This window comes from Urocitellus parryii, chromosome X (genome assembly GCF_045843805.1).
Source record: "Urocitellus parryii isolate mUroPar1 chromosome X, mUroPar1.hap1, whole genome shotgun sequence".
NCBI classification, from domain to species: Eukaryota; Metazoa; Chordata; class Mammalia; order Rodentia; family Sciuridae; genus Urocitellus; species Urocitellus parryii.
Genome location: NC_135547.1, coordinates 117,368,463 through 117,383,643, shown reverse-complemented (window position 1 = coordinate 117,383,643; position 15,181 = coordinate 117,368,463). Strand labels below are relative to the sequence as shown.

Here is a 15,181-nt window from a genome sequence, read left to right as displayed (position 1 = left end):
ATCAGATGGAGAGGCTGGGGTATGGCTCAGTGGTAGAGCACTTGCTTAGCATGTGCAAAGCTCTGGGCTCCTGGGGGCTCCATCCCCAGAACTGGAGGCGGGGATCAGATGGGGCAGACCCAGACATAAAGTTTCAAAGCACATGCTTTTGAAGCCAGATTTAAAGTTAGGTAGCCAGTGTAGTTAGGTAAATCGGGTCTAATACCGAGTGAAATCTAAAATGGAGGCCATGCTGAGAATGACTCAGGGAAAACGCAGGACAACTCATGGAATGTTAATGAAGTCCCCAAGAGGCCCTAGGCCAAAGTCCACCTGGAAGAAGTATTAATGAACAGCCCCCAGCAGATTTGAAGATAGCCCATCCCAAAGAAGTGATAATGAAGTCCTTCCTGCTCAGACTACTTCTTTGGCCCACCTGTGTCCCACCCCTCAGGCCTTCCCACCTACATTCTATCACTGAAAGAACTATAAAAAGGGGAGACAACAGCCCTTCCACGGATTCCACCTCTTGGGTCCCCTTCTTCCTCCGGGAGAAGTCTTTTCTGCTGTCCTTTAATAAGCTTCTAATTTCTACTCTGCCCTTGCCTCGGCGTGCTTCTTTGGTGTTATTCTTCAACACCGGGGAAGCAAAGGACTAGTCACCGGTCAAGAGTGGTAACACTTTGAAAGTCAGAAGTTCTCTCATCATCTATTAATTATGATGTAAAAGAGGCAGGAAAAAGTAAGAAATACCTATTTGCTGGGAGATGTATGAAATCTCCCTGAAATAAAATGAAAAACAAAGTATCCATAACTGGAAGAACAGAGATGGGAAGGAGACTACTTAATGTAAACACATTTTTTTTTTTGCCTTTTGAACTTGAATTATGTGGATTTATGGTCTAGTCCAAAAACTAGCTTTAAAAATAATTTTTAAATTTCTCATGTAGGCAGTTTGTGATCATTACGCCCAATGACCTGATGAACTGCTTCCCTCTTCAAATTCTTTCTTTCTTCCATTGGTGGCAATTCCTACCCATTCCGCCCCCACCCCCTATGACCCACCCCAAACCAATTACTTTCCTTTCGTTTGTTTTCTGAAGGTCAAAGGTAGCTATTAAGCTAAACTCACCCTCAATTAACAAGCACTTTCTCTGCCCAACAAGCCTTAGGCACCCCAGACAAATTCAGGACAGACCTCATTTGAGTTGATACCTCGGTTCTCCATCAAATAGTTTATGGAAGTCAGTGCCTAGAGTCCCAGCTACTCTGGAGGCTGAGGCAGGATGATCACTTGACTCCAGGAATTAGAAACCAGTCTGGGCAACAAAGAGAGGCTCCCCCAACCCCTCTCTCTCAAAAAAAAAAAAAAAAAGTTTGAGAACAAAGGGACTGGTTAAATGCTTAAAAACTGCCCCATTTTATTCAAGTTTAAATAAGTATTTTGGGGGGGAAAAGTGTTTTTTGTTTGTTTCAATGTTCAAAATATAAGAAAGGGAAAGCCCATTTATGAATCCTTTCAAGAAGTCAAACGAAGGGCTGGGGATATAGCTCGATTGGTAGAGTGCTTGCCTCCCATGCACAAAGCCCTGGGTTCAATCCCCAGCACCACAAAAAAAGGAACAAAGAAGTCAAGTGAATTTCATCCAGAAGAAGCTGGCAAAAGAGAGGAGAGAGCAAACATGGAAGACCTTTCCAGTCCTCCTCCATCTAGCTCCAGGCATGAAGACAAGAACTAGTTGGAATAATTAGACAGGACACTAAGCTAATTAGACTTTTCACACAGGGAGGTAGCAGGTGATGGATAAAACTGGTGCAGCCCCAGAGGACCAGACCTAAAACACAGCCCCAAGTTCTAGGTCTAATACAACCCAAAAAATTCCAGCAAAAACACAAGGATTGGTGTTGCATACTTACTGGTAAGAAGTCAAAGCTTAAGGAGACAGTAATTTAAACTGTCCATGCATACTAGACGATGGTGCTGATGGTGCTTAAATATCTAAAATTTGTTATGCAACATGAATAATTAATGTATATTGCAATATTTGTATTTAATCCAAGATGGGAAGAAATAGTAGTAGGAATTGGGTTGCATTTCATCATGCCACTCTATCATCCCCCCCACAAACACCTGGGGACAGGGACCAGCATCCTGCGTTTGCCCCACCACTTCCCTGGCCACTGGAAATAAATTAAATAAGGCCTTTTTTGTTCTTTTCTTGTCAACTGAATACTGTTCAGTTAGGAAAAATATCATAGGATTTTTATCATTAGCGTTTTTTATTCCTAACGTTTAATGTAAGTGCAGTTTATCACCGAGGAAAGATCTGCCAGGTACAATTTGCTTAAATGTCTCCTAATGAAAACTATAGAACTGCTTGTAAGATATTTATCCATAAAATAATGATCAAGTTCAAAACTAAGTGCTCATAATCAACCAGGCTGCCAGTGTACCTGTGCCAGCTAAAGGAATTTAAAGACAGAAACATGAATTGCCATCAACCTCATATGTGTGAATGAGGAGTCAGCGTGGCACTGCAGTGTTTGTTCCCATGACTCAAACATTCTTAATGAATTCCAGTAATGGCCAAGAAAGCTACCCAAAGAGCTAACACACAAGTGCTTAGGGATATAAAAGTAAATTCAAAATTCCCCCACAGGTGCCTAGAGAGCCAGCAAAACTGAAATGCCTCCCAGAGGAAAGGAGCCAAAACTATTCGCAAAACAATAAACCCATGTTTCTCTTTTCCTGTAAAATTTGAGAATATCAACTGGGATCTTTGGGCTTCCAAGTTTTCTTCAAGTTGTCCGGTGGGTCCAGGAGTCCCCAGAGGACAAGGATTTGGATATTCATCTTAGAAACTTACTAGGGAGGGATGATAGAAATGTTTTGGAACTAGATAGTGGTGACGGTTGCAGAACACTGTGAATAAACTTAATATCACTGAACTGTACACTTTAAAATGGTTAAAATGGAGTCAGGCACAGGACACATGCCTATGATCCCAGTTATTTGGGAGACTGAGGTACAAGGATGACAGCAAGTTCTGGCCAACAAATCAGGACTCTGGCTCAAAAAAAAAGATAGTTAAAATGGCAAATTTTATTTTATATTTGACCACAATTTTAAAAATAAATAATGCAATTGACGAAAAGCCATTAAATTGCACTCTTTATTTTGTTTTTTTTTTTGTGGTGCCAGGGATTGAACCCAGAGCTTTGTGCATGCTAGGCAAGCACTCACCAACTGAGCTATATCCCCAGCCCTAAACTGCACTTTTTAAATGGGTAAATTGTGTGGTATGTAAACCATACCTCAATAAAGCTGTTTAAAAATAAAGAAAACTTGGGGCTGGAATTGTGGCTCAGAGCTACAGCACTCGCCTAGCATGGGCAAGGCCCGGATTCGATCCTTAGCACCACATAAAAATAAAGGTATTGTGTTTTGTCCATCTACACCTACAAAATAAATGTTAAAAAAAAAGAAAACTTACCAATATGATTCTACAATATGTATACTCAGAAAAATGAGAAATTATATCCCATCTATGTATAATATTATATATCAAAGTATATAAGTGCATTCTACTGTCATGTATAACTAATTAAAACAAATTTAAAAATTTTTTTTAAAATGAAAACTTATTAAAGAAAGAAGCTAGAGCAAGAGAATCACTGGGGAAGCAGGAACCTAGAACTCCTGAGCACCTACAGAAGCCAGGCAGGATGGGTTCCTCCAAATTAGAAGGCAGTCAGGTTCTGCTGCTAACAGACCATGGCACTCTGCCTCTCTGAGACTGGGTCTTATCATTGGATGGCATGGGCCATCACTGTGAAGGTCCCTTCTAGCACTTCAGTTCCAGTGAGTGGCAGAAGGACCCATCACCTGACACAGAAGCATATCCCACCAGTTTAGCAATGTTGTGCCCCAAAGTTCCCACCTCTCCCCAGGGTAATGGTCCAGGTATTGACAGATCGGGGGGCAACAGTTGTGTTAAGACACTTTCTATTCTGAAAACAAAACGGTGAAAGACAGGGCCAAAGAGCCTTGCTATCCAGGGACTTCTAGGTTCATTTGTAAAATAAAAACTGTGGGTAAAAAAGAAAACCTTATGTTCCAGAATGGAGTCAAATGATAAAGTAAGGAAACAGAGCTTCAACCATCTGTGTTATGAGTCTCCAAGGTGCCCTCAGAACAGGCTTCCTCAACCTCAGCATGGCTGACATTTGTTGTGAGAACTGTCCTATGCACTGTAGGATGTTTAGCAGTATCCCTGGCCTTGTCAAGCTAGGTGCCAGTAGACTGACCTTTACCCAGCTGTCACAACCAAAGTGTCCCCAGTCATTGCCAAATTGTTCCCAGAGAAAGGGGGGTTGTCCCCAGTAGAGAGTCACACAGCCCAAGAGAATTTTCTATCTTGAAACTTATAGTTCTTCACAAGAGGCAAGTAACACATGAGACATTACCTTTCTCAACCACTGTGCTACGGGCCACTGTAAACTGTCAGGAAACAGACCCTGTCAGCATGCTCTGCCCAGAAGACAGCTTTACAGAACTGCATGCACACTCCTGGCAGCCCACAGTCTCAGGAACTAGTAGTAACCATACTTGGGTGAAAAGGTTACTCATTCATTCATTAACATATGGCACTTACTGTATTCCAGGCAAGAGTCAGGGCAATAGATTGGGGAGGCCCAACTGGAGATGAATACACTTCATAGTTGTACAGAAACATTTGGGGTGGTCTTCACAGATGAACGAGGGGTGTGGTAGGCTGCATAATGGTTCCTCAAAAATGTCCACATCCTAATTCCCAGAACCTGTGAGAATGTTCCCTTATGGGAGGCAAAGGGGACTTCAAAGATGTGATTAAGTTAAGGCTCAAAAGAGAAAAGGAGGGGCTGGAGCTGTAGCTCAGTGGTAGACTGCTCCACTTGCATGTGTGAGGCACTGGGTTCAATCCTCCGCACCACATAAAAAAAAAATAAAGGTACTGTGTCTATCTACAACTTAAAAAATATCTTAAAAGAGAGAGAGAGAAAGAAAAGGAGAGTAGCCTGGATTATCCGGGCAGTCTCAATAAAATGCAAGGATCTTTTTTTTAATGTTTGTTTTTTAGTTTTAGGTGGACACAACATCATTATTTTATTTTTATGTGGTGCCAAGGATCTAACCCAGTGCCTCACACATGCTAGGTGAGTGCTGTACAACTGAGCCACAACCCCAGCCCTGCAAGGATCTTTATAAAAGAAAGGCAGGCGTGGCTGGGTTGTGGCTCAGTGGTGGAGCGCTCACCTAGCATGTGCGAGGCACTAGGTCTGGTTCTCAGCACCACATATAAATAAGTAAATAAAATAAAGGTCCATTAACAACTAATAAAAATATTTAAAAAAAAAAGAAAAGGCAGGCAGGAGGGTCACAGTAAAATAGAAGGAGGTATGAGGATAGAAGCAGAAGATGGAGCAATGGAGTCATGAGCCAAGGAAATGCGGGAAGCCTCTGAAAGCTGGACAGGACAAAGAAATGGACTCCTCTAGAAGGAACGTGGCCCTACTCACACCTTGACATTAACCCAGTACAACCCATTTTGAACTTCTGACTGTAAGATTACACCACATTTGTGCTGTTTTAAGCCACTACTTGTAGTCATTTGTTCCAGCAGCAACAGAAAACTAGTACAGGAAAATTACAAAGCAGAAAAGAAGGAATATGCTCCCTGTCGAGGGCACTATGTGGGCAAAGGCTCAGAGGTCTGAACAAGCATGGAATAAGTAAAGGCTTCTGGAGGACTTCACTAAGGCAGTCAGGCTCTAACACATGTACAGAAGAGTAGCCACATGGGGCCCATTCCAGAAACACTAGGGGCCTAACTGTAGATTGGAAGAGGCTGAGACAGGAAAAAAGAGAAGGACAAGGAAAACATCAGAGCACCTATGGAAATAATTAGCCAGATGGTAATTTACTCAAGGAAATGGAAGGTAAAAAAGGCATGGCAGGAACCATAGGGGAAGGATGCTGATCTTAGTTTGTAGCATGCTCAGTTTGAGGTGTTTAAGACACACCTGGGTGAAGTATGAATGAGAATCAACTCAATAAATATCAATTAATTTATTTTATTTATTTATTTATTTATTGCTACCAGGGATTGAATCCAGGAATACTTAACCACTGAGCCACATCCCCAGCCCTTTTTAAAACATTTTTTTTAATTATTTTGAATCATTTATTTATTTATTTTTATGTGGTGCTAAGAATCAAACCCAGGGCCTCACACATGCTAGGTAAGCACTCTGCCACTGAGCCCCAGCCCTAGCCCCCAGCCCTTCTTATTTTGTACTTTCAGAAAGGGTCTCACTAAGTTGTTTAGGGTCTGGCTAAGTTGCTGAGGCTGGTTTTGAGCTCATGATCCTCCTGCCTCAGCCTCCTGAGCTGCTGGGATTACAGGTGTAGGCTACTATGCCCAGCTTTAGTCAATGTTAATTTTAGGCTTACTATGTGCCAGGGACAGGAAAAAAATAACCAGATAGATTCTGCCCTCTTGGCACTCACAGTTGAGTAGGTCCTGAGCTAGGGACAGAGACCAAGATGGGAGATGAAGATCTGGGCATCACCAATACCCAACACCTGAATCATCACTGTGATTGCTGATCACTCAAGGTCACACTTTTCATGCGAAGGGGACCAGGACTAACAAAGTCACAAAGGTAGATGGGGAGGAAGAACCAGCAATGGAGGGAAGAGCAGTAGGGGAAAACAGGAGTAAATAGAGTGTCCTTGAAGCCAAGAAAGAGTTCTAGATTTCATAGACTAAAAAGCCACTTAAGTCAAAGATGCTAGAGCCTGTGTGAGACCATGTGCTTGTGATTAAAAATTTGATTATTAGTTACCTCAAGATGAACAATTCCTAGAACACAATCTGGACAGGGCCAGAAGACAGTGGTCCTAATAAGTACAGGGCAGTCTCTGTGGAGAAAGTGGGGGAGGAAGGAGGAGCTGTCTCAAGAAACAGAGCAGTGAAGAGGAAAAAGAAAATAAATGCAAAGTATAACTTAAAGGTAGCACCTTAGTCCATTTTCAGTTGCTATGACAAAATGCCTGAGACTGGGTAATTTATAAAGAATAGAAGTTCAAAAAAAAAGAAAAGAAAACTGCAATAAAACAAAATAATCTTGGGGGGGGGGTACCAGGGATTGAACTCAGGGGCACTCAACCACTGAGCCATATCCCCAGCCCTATTTTATATTCTATTTGGAAACAAGGTCTCACTGAGTTGCTTAGTGCCTCGTCATTGCTGAGGCTGGCTTTGAACACGTGATCCTCCTGCCTCAGTCTCCTACTGGAATTATAGGCATTTGCCACCAGACCGGGCAAAACAAAATAATTTAAGATAATTATCTATCTAGTATATCTATCTAGTATATATCTGCATTGTGATCTTCCTTAAATAAATCTCTATCTAGTTAAAAAATAAGTATGGGTTGGAATAAGTAATAAATATTATAAATGTGGGGAGAAAAAAAGAATAGAAGTTTATTGAACTCATGCTCCTGGAAGTTAGGAAGTCCAACAGCATGGTGACAGCATCTGCTCAGCTTTTTTCTTTTTTTATTATCTTTTTAAATTTATTTTTATGTGGTGCTAAGGATCAAATCCAGTGCCTCACATATGTAAGGCAAGTGCTCTGCCACTGAGCCACAACCCCAGCCTATCTGCTCAGCCTTGCTGCTCTGGAACATGGCAGAGGGCATTACATAGGATGACAGAGCAAGTATGCCAGCCTGGGTCTTTTCCTCTTCTTATACTCACCCTCATAACCTCTTCTAATCTTACCTTTGAAAGGCTCCACCTCCAAATCCACTAATATATGAATTTGGGAATTAAGCTTTCCAATACATGAACTTTGGGGGACATATTCAAATCATAGCAGGTCACTTTATTAATAAGATGCAAACATTTCAATTTAAAAACAAAGATAGAATCTTCTTAGGAAGGAACAAGGTGGTTGACTATGAAGACTCAGTTCTCCAAGAGAAATCAGAAAAGCCAACTCCACTAAAAGCCAAGTCCATTATTCTGCATGGTAGGCGAATAATGTTGCCTCCTCACAACCCAGATGCCCACATCCCAATGCCCAGAACTTGTGAAGCTGTCAGTTTACATGATGACAGGGAGCTAAGGTTGCCAATCAACTGACCCTACAAAGGGGAGATTATCCTGGATTATCCAGGTGGGCCCAATGTCATCACAAAATCTTAGACATGGATAACAGAGGCAGAAGAGTCAATATCAGAGTGAGAGAGACCTGACCAGTCATTTCTGACTTTGAAGCTACAGGAAGAGACCAGGAGCCAAGGAGTGCAGTAGGATTCTCCTCCAGAACAGCAGAAGGAATGCAGCCCAGTGACAGATGAAAAAGTTGTGAAGTCTCAAAGCACCAAGTTTGAGGTAGTTCATTGCAACAACAATCAAAAATTAATACAGGAGGGCTGCGGTTGTGGCTCAGTGGTAGAGCGCTTGCCCGGCATGTGTGAGGCCCTGGGTTTGATTCTCAGCACCCCATATAAATGAATGAATGAATGAATGAATAAAATAAAGGCATGCCAACAACTTAAAAAAATATTTTAAAAAATTAATACAGGTTCCAGGTATAGAAAGTTATGAACATCAAACATCCTAATAACGCTAACAATATATTATTAAGTCCCTTGTAAAAAAGATGGAGGGAAAAGATGATGGAAAGAGCCTGTGGGATACTATGATAAAAGTCCATGTGACTAACACTGAAATGGACTGACCTGTATCACTAATGCGAGATGTTGGAAGCCTGGCTTAGACTGAATTCATTAAAGAATCAGCACTGTGCTACCCTAATAATTCCATGAAAGGTTTGTTTCAAAATAGATGGGCTGGGGATGTGGCTCAGCGGGAGCGCGCTCGCCTGGCATGCATGCGGCCCGGGTTCGATCCTCAGCACCACATACAAACAAAGATGTTGTATCTGCCGAGAACTAAAAAATAAAATATTAAAAAAAAATAGAACCATCTTCATCTTTTCTAAGGTTATGTGTCACTTATAACAGCATGTGGTTTATGTACAGGAATACTTTGTGTACTCCAGTGACCCAGGAGTGCCCACCTACAAGGTGGGAAGGTTCTACACTAGCAGGAAGCAGAGCAACCCTGAGGTTCCATTAAAATGCAGATTTCGGTCCCAGCCCACAGAGATCCGGATTTAATAATAGGCCTGCTGGGATGGGGCCAGAGAATCTGTATCTCTAAATGGCTCCCTAGGGAGCACATTCTAAAAATCACTGTATTAAGGCCTCTACTTCTCTAACAAAAGCATTCCAGTATTTACCGTGCTGCATCTTTCCTGTGAAGAGCCCGATTTCTTGGTCCTCTAGCATCAGCCCTGTGTTACTCTATATTCCTTCCCCTGGTATAGTATTTCAGTTATCTATTGTGCTTAATGCTGAACAAAAGTCCAACCTCTAGAGCTGACTGATATTAAGGAGGTGGCCACAGAATATACCTAGAAAACCACTCTCCTCAGTCACCACCTCCTATTCACTGGCAAGGTGCTCACAGCCAGATTGGGTGTGCTATTTAAGAGAAACAATTCCTCAGAACACCAATATCAAGCAAGGTCACTCTGTGACCATGATGGGATAAGACACAAACAAAGCCACTCCATAATCATGTGTGAACACAGACAAAACATGACCCTTGTCCAAACCACAAATGCGACCAGACATCCCTAATCCTGGCTAATACCAGGGGCCTGCTGCTTCTGTACCAACCCCAGCTTTAGCCTGGCTCCAATTTTTCCTGATTCTAGAACATTTGTTAAGACACCCAATCACAGAAGGACCTCTGGCAATCCATAGCAATGGCCGGCTCCCTTAACCACGCCCCAAAGCCAAAAACACCTGACATAGGTGCAAATCCACTAATTCTTTTCTTTCTTTCTTTTTTTTTTTTTTTTTTTTGGTACCAGGGATTGAACCCAGGGGCACTTAACCACTGAGCCACATCCCGTGCCCTTTACTGTACTTTATTTAGAGACAGGGTCTTGTTGAGTTGCTTAGAGCCTCACTAAATTGCTGAGGCTGGCTTTGAACTTACATATCTCCTGCCTCAGCCTCCCAGGCTGCTGGGATTACAGGCATGGGCCCAAGTTAATCTTTCTAGACATTCTTGATGAGCTGCCCCCACCCCCACCAGTTCCTATGGCACACATTCTCCCTGCAACTAAAAGAAAACTCAGTTTGTATTCCTGGGGGTGTGTGACCGAAGAATAGTGACAACTTATATTCAACTTTCAGATTTCTGCTCAAGCATGATCTCCTCAAAGACCACTCTTCAGCCCTTCTCTACTCTTTCATGAGTTCTACCATAGCTTTTAGCTATATAATGCCATGTCCTCCACTAGACTGAGAAGCCCACACTGGAGGTCTGTATGTGTTATGCACCTGTTCCTAGCAAATGCCTGGCACAAAGCAGGAGGTTCATAAATATTGGATGGATGGATAAGTAGGCAAATACTAACCACTGTATGCAACATTCTTTAAGACAATATAAATGAAAGTGTTGGGGAGGGTAGGAAGGGAAATCAGAGGTACTGGAGAATGAAACTGATCAAATTATACTGTTTTTGGGCTGGGGATATAGCTCAGTTGGTAGAGTGCTTGCCTTGCATGCACAAGGCCCTGAGTTCAATCCCCAGCACCACACACACAAAAAATTATACTGCTTTTTTGTGTGTGTGCACATATGAATATTATATAACAAATCCCACTGTTCTGTATAATTACAAAGTGCCAATAAAAAGGGGGAAAATTAAAAAATAAAAACAAATGAAATTGTTAGTGAACGAAAGTAATGCAAAAAGAACTGAAGTGGTAAGAAACAAGATCTACGCAACCAGGATGACAGCTAGGTTTGCTCCTGACATGATGCATATAAGGGGGTGAAGGTCATGCACAATAAAGATAAGGACGGGGGGGGGGGGGGGGGGGGGGGCTTGGGTTGTGGCTCAGCAGTAGAGTGCTCACCTCGGTAGAGGGCTCGCCTCACATGTGCGAGACCCTGGGTTCAATCCTCAGCATCACATAAAAAATAAATGAATAAAATAAGAGTATTGTGTCCAAGTACAACTAAAAAATTTTTAAAATATATATTAAAAAAAAGACAAGGACCTTTTCTTCTATTTCTAACACAAGAATTGATTGTGGAGGCAAATGTATTAGATTCATTTTAGCTTTAATTTAGAATAAAGCATCCTATCAATAATACAATATGTTGCTCAAAACTGTCCAAACTGGGCTGAGGCTGTAGCTCAGTAGCAGAGCACTTGCCTAGCACGTGTTAGACACTAGGTTTAATCCTTAGCACCACATAAAATAAACAAATAAAATAAAGGCATTGTGTCTATCTACAACAACAACAAAATTTTTTTTAAAAAAAGTCCAAACTTTGTTATTATTCTAGAATTCTTTAAACAGAAGTCACTTGCTGGACTTGCAAAACCTTCACTACTCTCACATTTGGATCATAATATTTGTGCAATTGTAATTAGAAGAGGCTTTCCCTGTGTTTGGCACTGAAGCATCTCCAGCAAGTTCAGAGGGCACATTCTGATAGGCTTTTTTTTTGTACATGGAATTGAACCTAGGGGAATTTAACCACTGAGTCACATCCCCAGCCTCTCTCTGTATTTTATTAGAGACAGGGTCTCACTTAGTTGCTTAGGCCTGGCTAAATTGCTGAGGCTGGCTTTGAACTCATGATCCTCCTGCCTCAGCCTCCTGAGCCACTGGGATTACAGGAATGCACCACTGTGCCGGGTACTGATAGACTGCACCAGGCTCTGATAGGCTTTTGAAAGAGGCCATTTTGCAATTAACCAGCTTCATTTCAGGGTTAGAGATTCGATACTTTTCAGATCAAAGACTATATGATACAGTTTTATTGTGTTATCCAGCAACAGAAAAATTATTGTCAAGCCAAGTAAGTATTCAAATGTATCAAATTGATAAATTGATAAATCTGAAAACCAGAGAGACTTGGGGAGGGTGCCTCTGAGTGTATACACATAACTCTCACACTGTTAAGTCTTTCCACCAGAAGACATACAGAAATCAACTGTTAAAACACCTGCACTTTATCACAAATATACTGCTAAGGATGTTTTTTAGAAAAGAGCAGGGGATTTTACCCAAAGTACTACAAGCACCTTAAGTTCCACTATAAACATTTTACTTAGTACCTCCAAGTATTAACTCAAGAAATAAATGAAAATCAATTGCTGCCCCCTCCCCACAAAATGGTTACAGTACAAAAGATGAAGCTTGAAAGGATATAAACTGCAAGAGCACTCCTTTATTTTCTTGGAGATTCTTTAGAATCGCCTAAAGATCTGAAAACAGTTCAGATCTGAATGATAAACAGGTCTGTTTCTTCTTAAAGGAGACTGGATCCCTTTTGCACTGAAATCCATAAAGCACAGGCTGGCCACAGGAACAGACATTTGGATTTCACTTCTTTGGTATGTAACCCACCCAAAAGGAAAGGTGATCAAAACAGCATTTCTGGTTACCTCAGGAGAAAGCAATCCATTCCTAAAGTGACTTGTAATGTTTAAAGTGTATACTTTTGTCAATGAACTAAATTAGTGCCAAAGCAAAACAAGACCATGAGTTAAGTGCTATGTCTTCCACAGAGTATGAAGATTTCATACCATCCATCCATTCATTCATTCAACAAACATTTATTTAGGATCTGTTCTGTGCCAGGCACCAAAGAAAATAGTTTCGAGCAAAACTGAGCAACATAGCAGTGACCCTGTGGCCACAGAACTTCCAGGACGGGGGATAAATGTCAAATAAACTTTAATATGTAATACCACTATGGAAAAAAGAAAAGGTGCCATAAGAGAAAGGGTATTCATTTAGGCTGGGACTGGTGCAGGGATCAGAGAAGAGCATTGTATAACTCCCTCAGTGACCCACCCAAAATGAAAGGTGATGAAACACCATTTCTGATTACCTCATGAGAAGGCAATCCATTCCTAAAGTGACCAGTAAGGTTTACAGTGTATACTTTTATCAATAAACTAAATCATCAGGGCCAAAGCAAAACAAGAGCATGAATTAAATGTTGCCTTCCACAAAGTAGGGCACTGTGAAAAAAGGTGACATTTAAGCTGAAAAGCCATCAGATCCCCACCGCTTTGGAAAAGGAAAACCATTTTGGCCAGTGACCACAAACAGGATTTTAACTTTATGTCCAACAACTTTAGGTCCGGTTTAAACCTCTCCTAGTGCTTCTTGTCCTTTATGAGCATCCTATGACTGCTGGCCTGTCACTGTCTGACTGGTGTACCCAAACCCTATTACCTAAACACGGAAAGGTCTCACTTTGTTATGATTTATTGTAATGTACTGGCTTCCTATGCTTGGCCTAGAAACACCCAAAAATAATCTGCTAGAGACATGAAAAACAGAGGCTGGCTGTCAGCAAGAATATTACCTGGGGAGACCAAACATTTAATATAGCCTAGGAGATCAAAAGTCCTTTGTCCTACAAAGTCCCAGCTCCTCTGGGCAAGAAGGAGGTTCCCATCCTACTGGGTCTATACCAAATGGGACCCAGGGGGCCTTACATTAGCTGTCTACTTGAAACTGTTTGTTGGTAAATCAAGAACTGGATCACCATTTCTAGTTGCCCGACCCTGCAGACTTAGAAGAGGCTGTTGCAAGTGTCCTTTGAGCATCAAGGAGGGAAAAACTGGCCAGACTAGAGAAGACAGGCTGAGAGGGAGTCAGGGCCAGAAGCACTGGGGGCGGCGGGGCGGGGGTGGGGGCATTAAGGAAGGCGCGTCAGGAGCTCAGATTCCCTGGACAGAGCACCAGGCCCGGTACTGGGGCGTTTCCCGCCTCCTCTCACCCCCTTCAACCTCCCAGCAAAGACAATCCAGACCCCTGGGGACCCGAAGATTCCAAGTTCCCCCAAGGTAGAGCCAGACGGCATCGCGAGCCCCGCGCAGGGCCGGAGGCCACCAGGTCCAGGTACTTGCATCTACGGAGCAGAGGAGGGTGCGCTCGGGTGAGAAAATGGCCAAGACAAAACTCTCCCCGCCCACCCGAAAAGCCAACCACACCCCCTGCATCCCTCAGCCCCACTGGGGGCCAGCCCCCACCATCCTCCGCCCAGGCCCCCGTGGGTCCCGGTCGGCGCCGCTGCGCGGGCTAAGCAGAAACACCGGCGCAAGTGGGAGTGAATGGGGATGAGCAAGGCGGGCGAGGGCGCCCACCGCGCTGTCACCGCCCCAACCCTTCTTTGGGGCGCCCTCACCGGCTCTGCGGTCCCGGGATGGGCGCGCCGCCCCCAGGCTGAGATGAGCTCCCAGGTTCGAGCGGCCCCCCACTCACCCATTGGCGCCGAGCCGGGCCGGGCCGCCGAGGCAGCGTGAAAGTTGGCGGAGGCGGGCGCTGGGGTCGGGGCGCCGGGATCCTGGCGCTTGGATCCGGGTGCGGGCGTCGGAACGCGACGGCGACTGGGCTGGTTTCTTCCTCAGTGGCGGCGGCGGCGGCTCAGCGCCGCCCGCTGCTGCTGCCTCTGCTGCTGCTGCCGCTGCTGCCCCGGGGCGACTCCTGCTGCTGCTGCATCGCGGCCCGCTGCGCCTGGCTGCGCCGGGTTTCCTGCTCCCCGCGAGTGGAAATTGCGAAAAAAAAAAAAAAAAAAAAAAAGCGCCGCCCAGTCCAGCGCCGGGCAGCAGTGGCCGTGCGGTCCGCGCTCCCCTCCTCCTCGTAGCCGCCGCCGCCGCTATGCTCCTGCGGCTCCGCCTGCAGGGGACGAGCGGCCGACTGGACGGGGGCGGGGCCGGGGAGGGGCGGGGCTCGGACCGCCTCCGGCCTGGCTCCCAGGGGCGTCCCTGCGGCTGAGACGCTCGGGCGCCCTCCTCACCGCCCGCTCTGGAGGGACCCAGCTCCGAGCGGCCGCCCCCTACCCGCGGCGGCTCGGCTAACGCCCCGGGAAATGCCGCGAGACTCCTCGAGACCAGAGGAGATGGGGGGCCGTGGGGGAGGGGGCCTCGGAGTTGAGGGGCACGTGGAAAAGGAAGAGAAGGGGGTGAATCCAGAGGGGACAAGGAGAGGTGGAAGGGGAGCTGGGGGAGGGGAGATCACGGGCAGGAGGTGG

The 15,181-nt window shown here is 44.3% G+C and overlaps 1 protein-coding gene across 1 annotated transcript in view; it reads right to left on the bottom strand.

The window, feature by feature from the left end:
- Nucleotides 1-14,602, bottom strand: part of Sh3kbp1 (SH3 domain containing kinase binding protein 1) — a 332,949-nt gene extending 318,347 nt beyond the window's left edge. Inside the window, exon 1 of the mRNA XM_026405448.2 lies at nucleotides 14,413-14,602. Within this exon, the coding sequence (XP_026261233.2) occupies nucleotides 14,413-14,416 (4 nt within the window). The 5' untranslated portion in view covers nucleotides 14,417-14,602. The remainder of the gene's footprint in view (nucleotides 1-14,412) is intronic.
- Nucleotides 14,603-15,181: the final 579 nt, after the last annotated feature.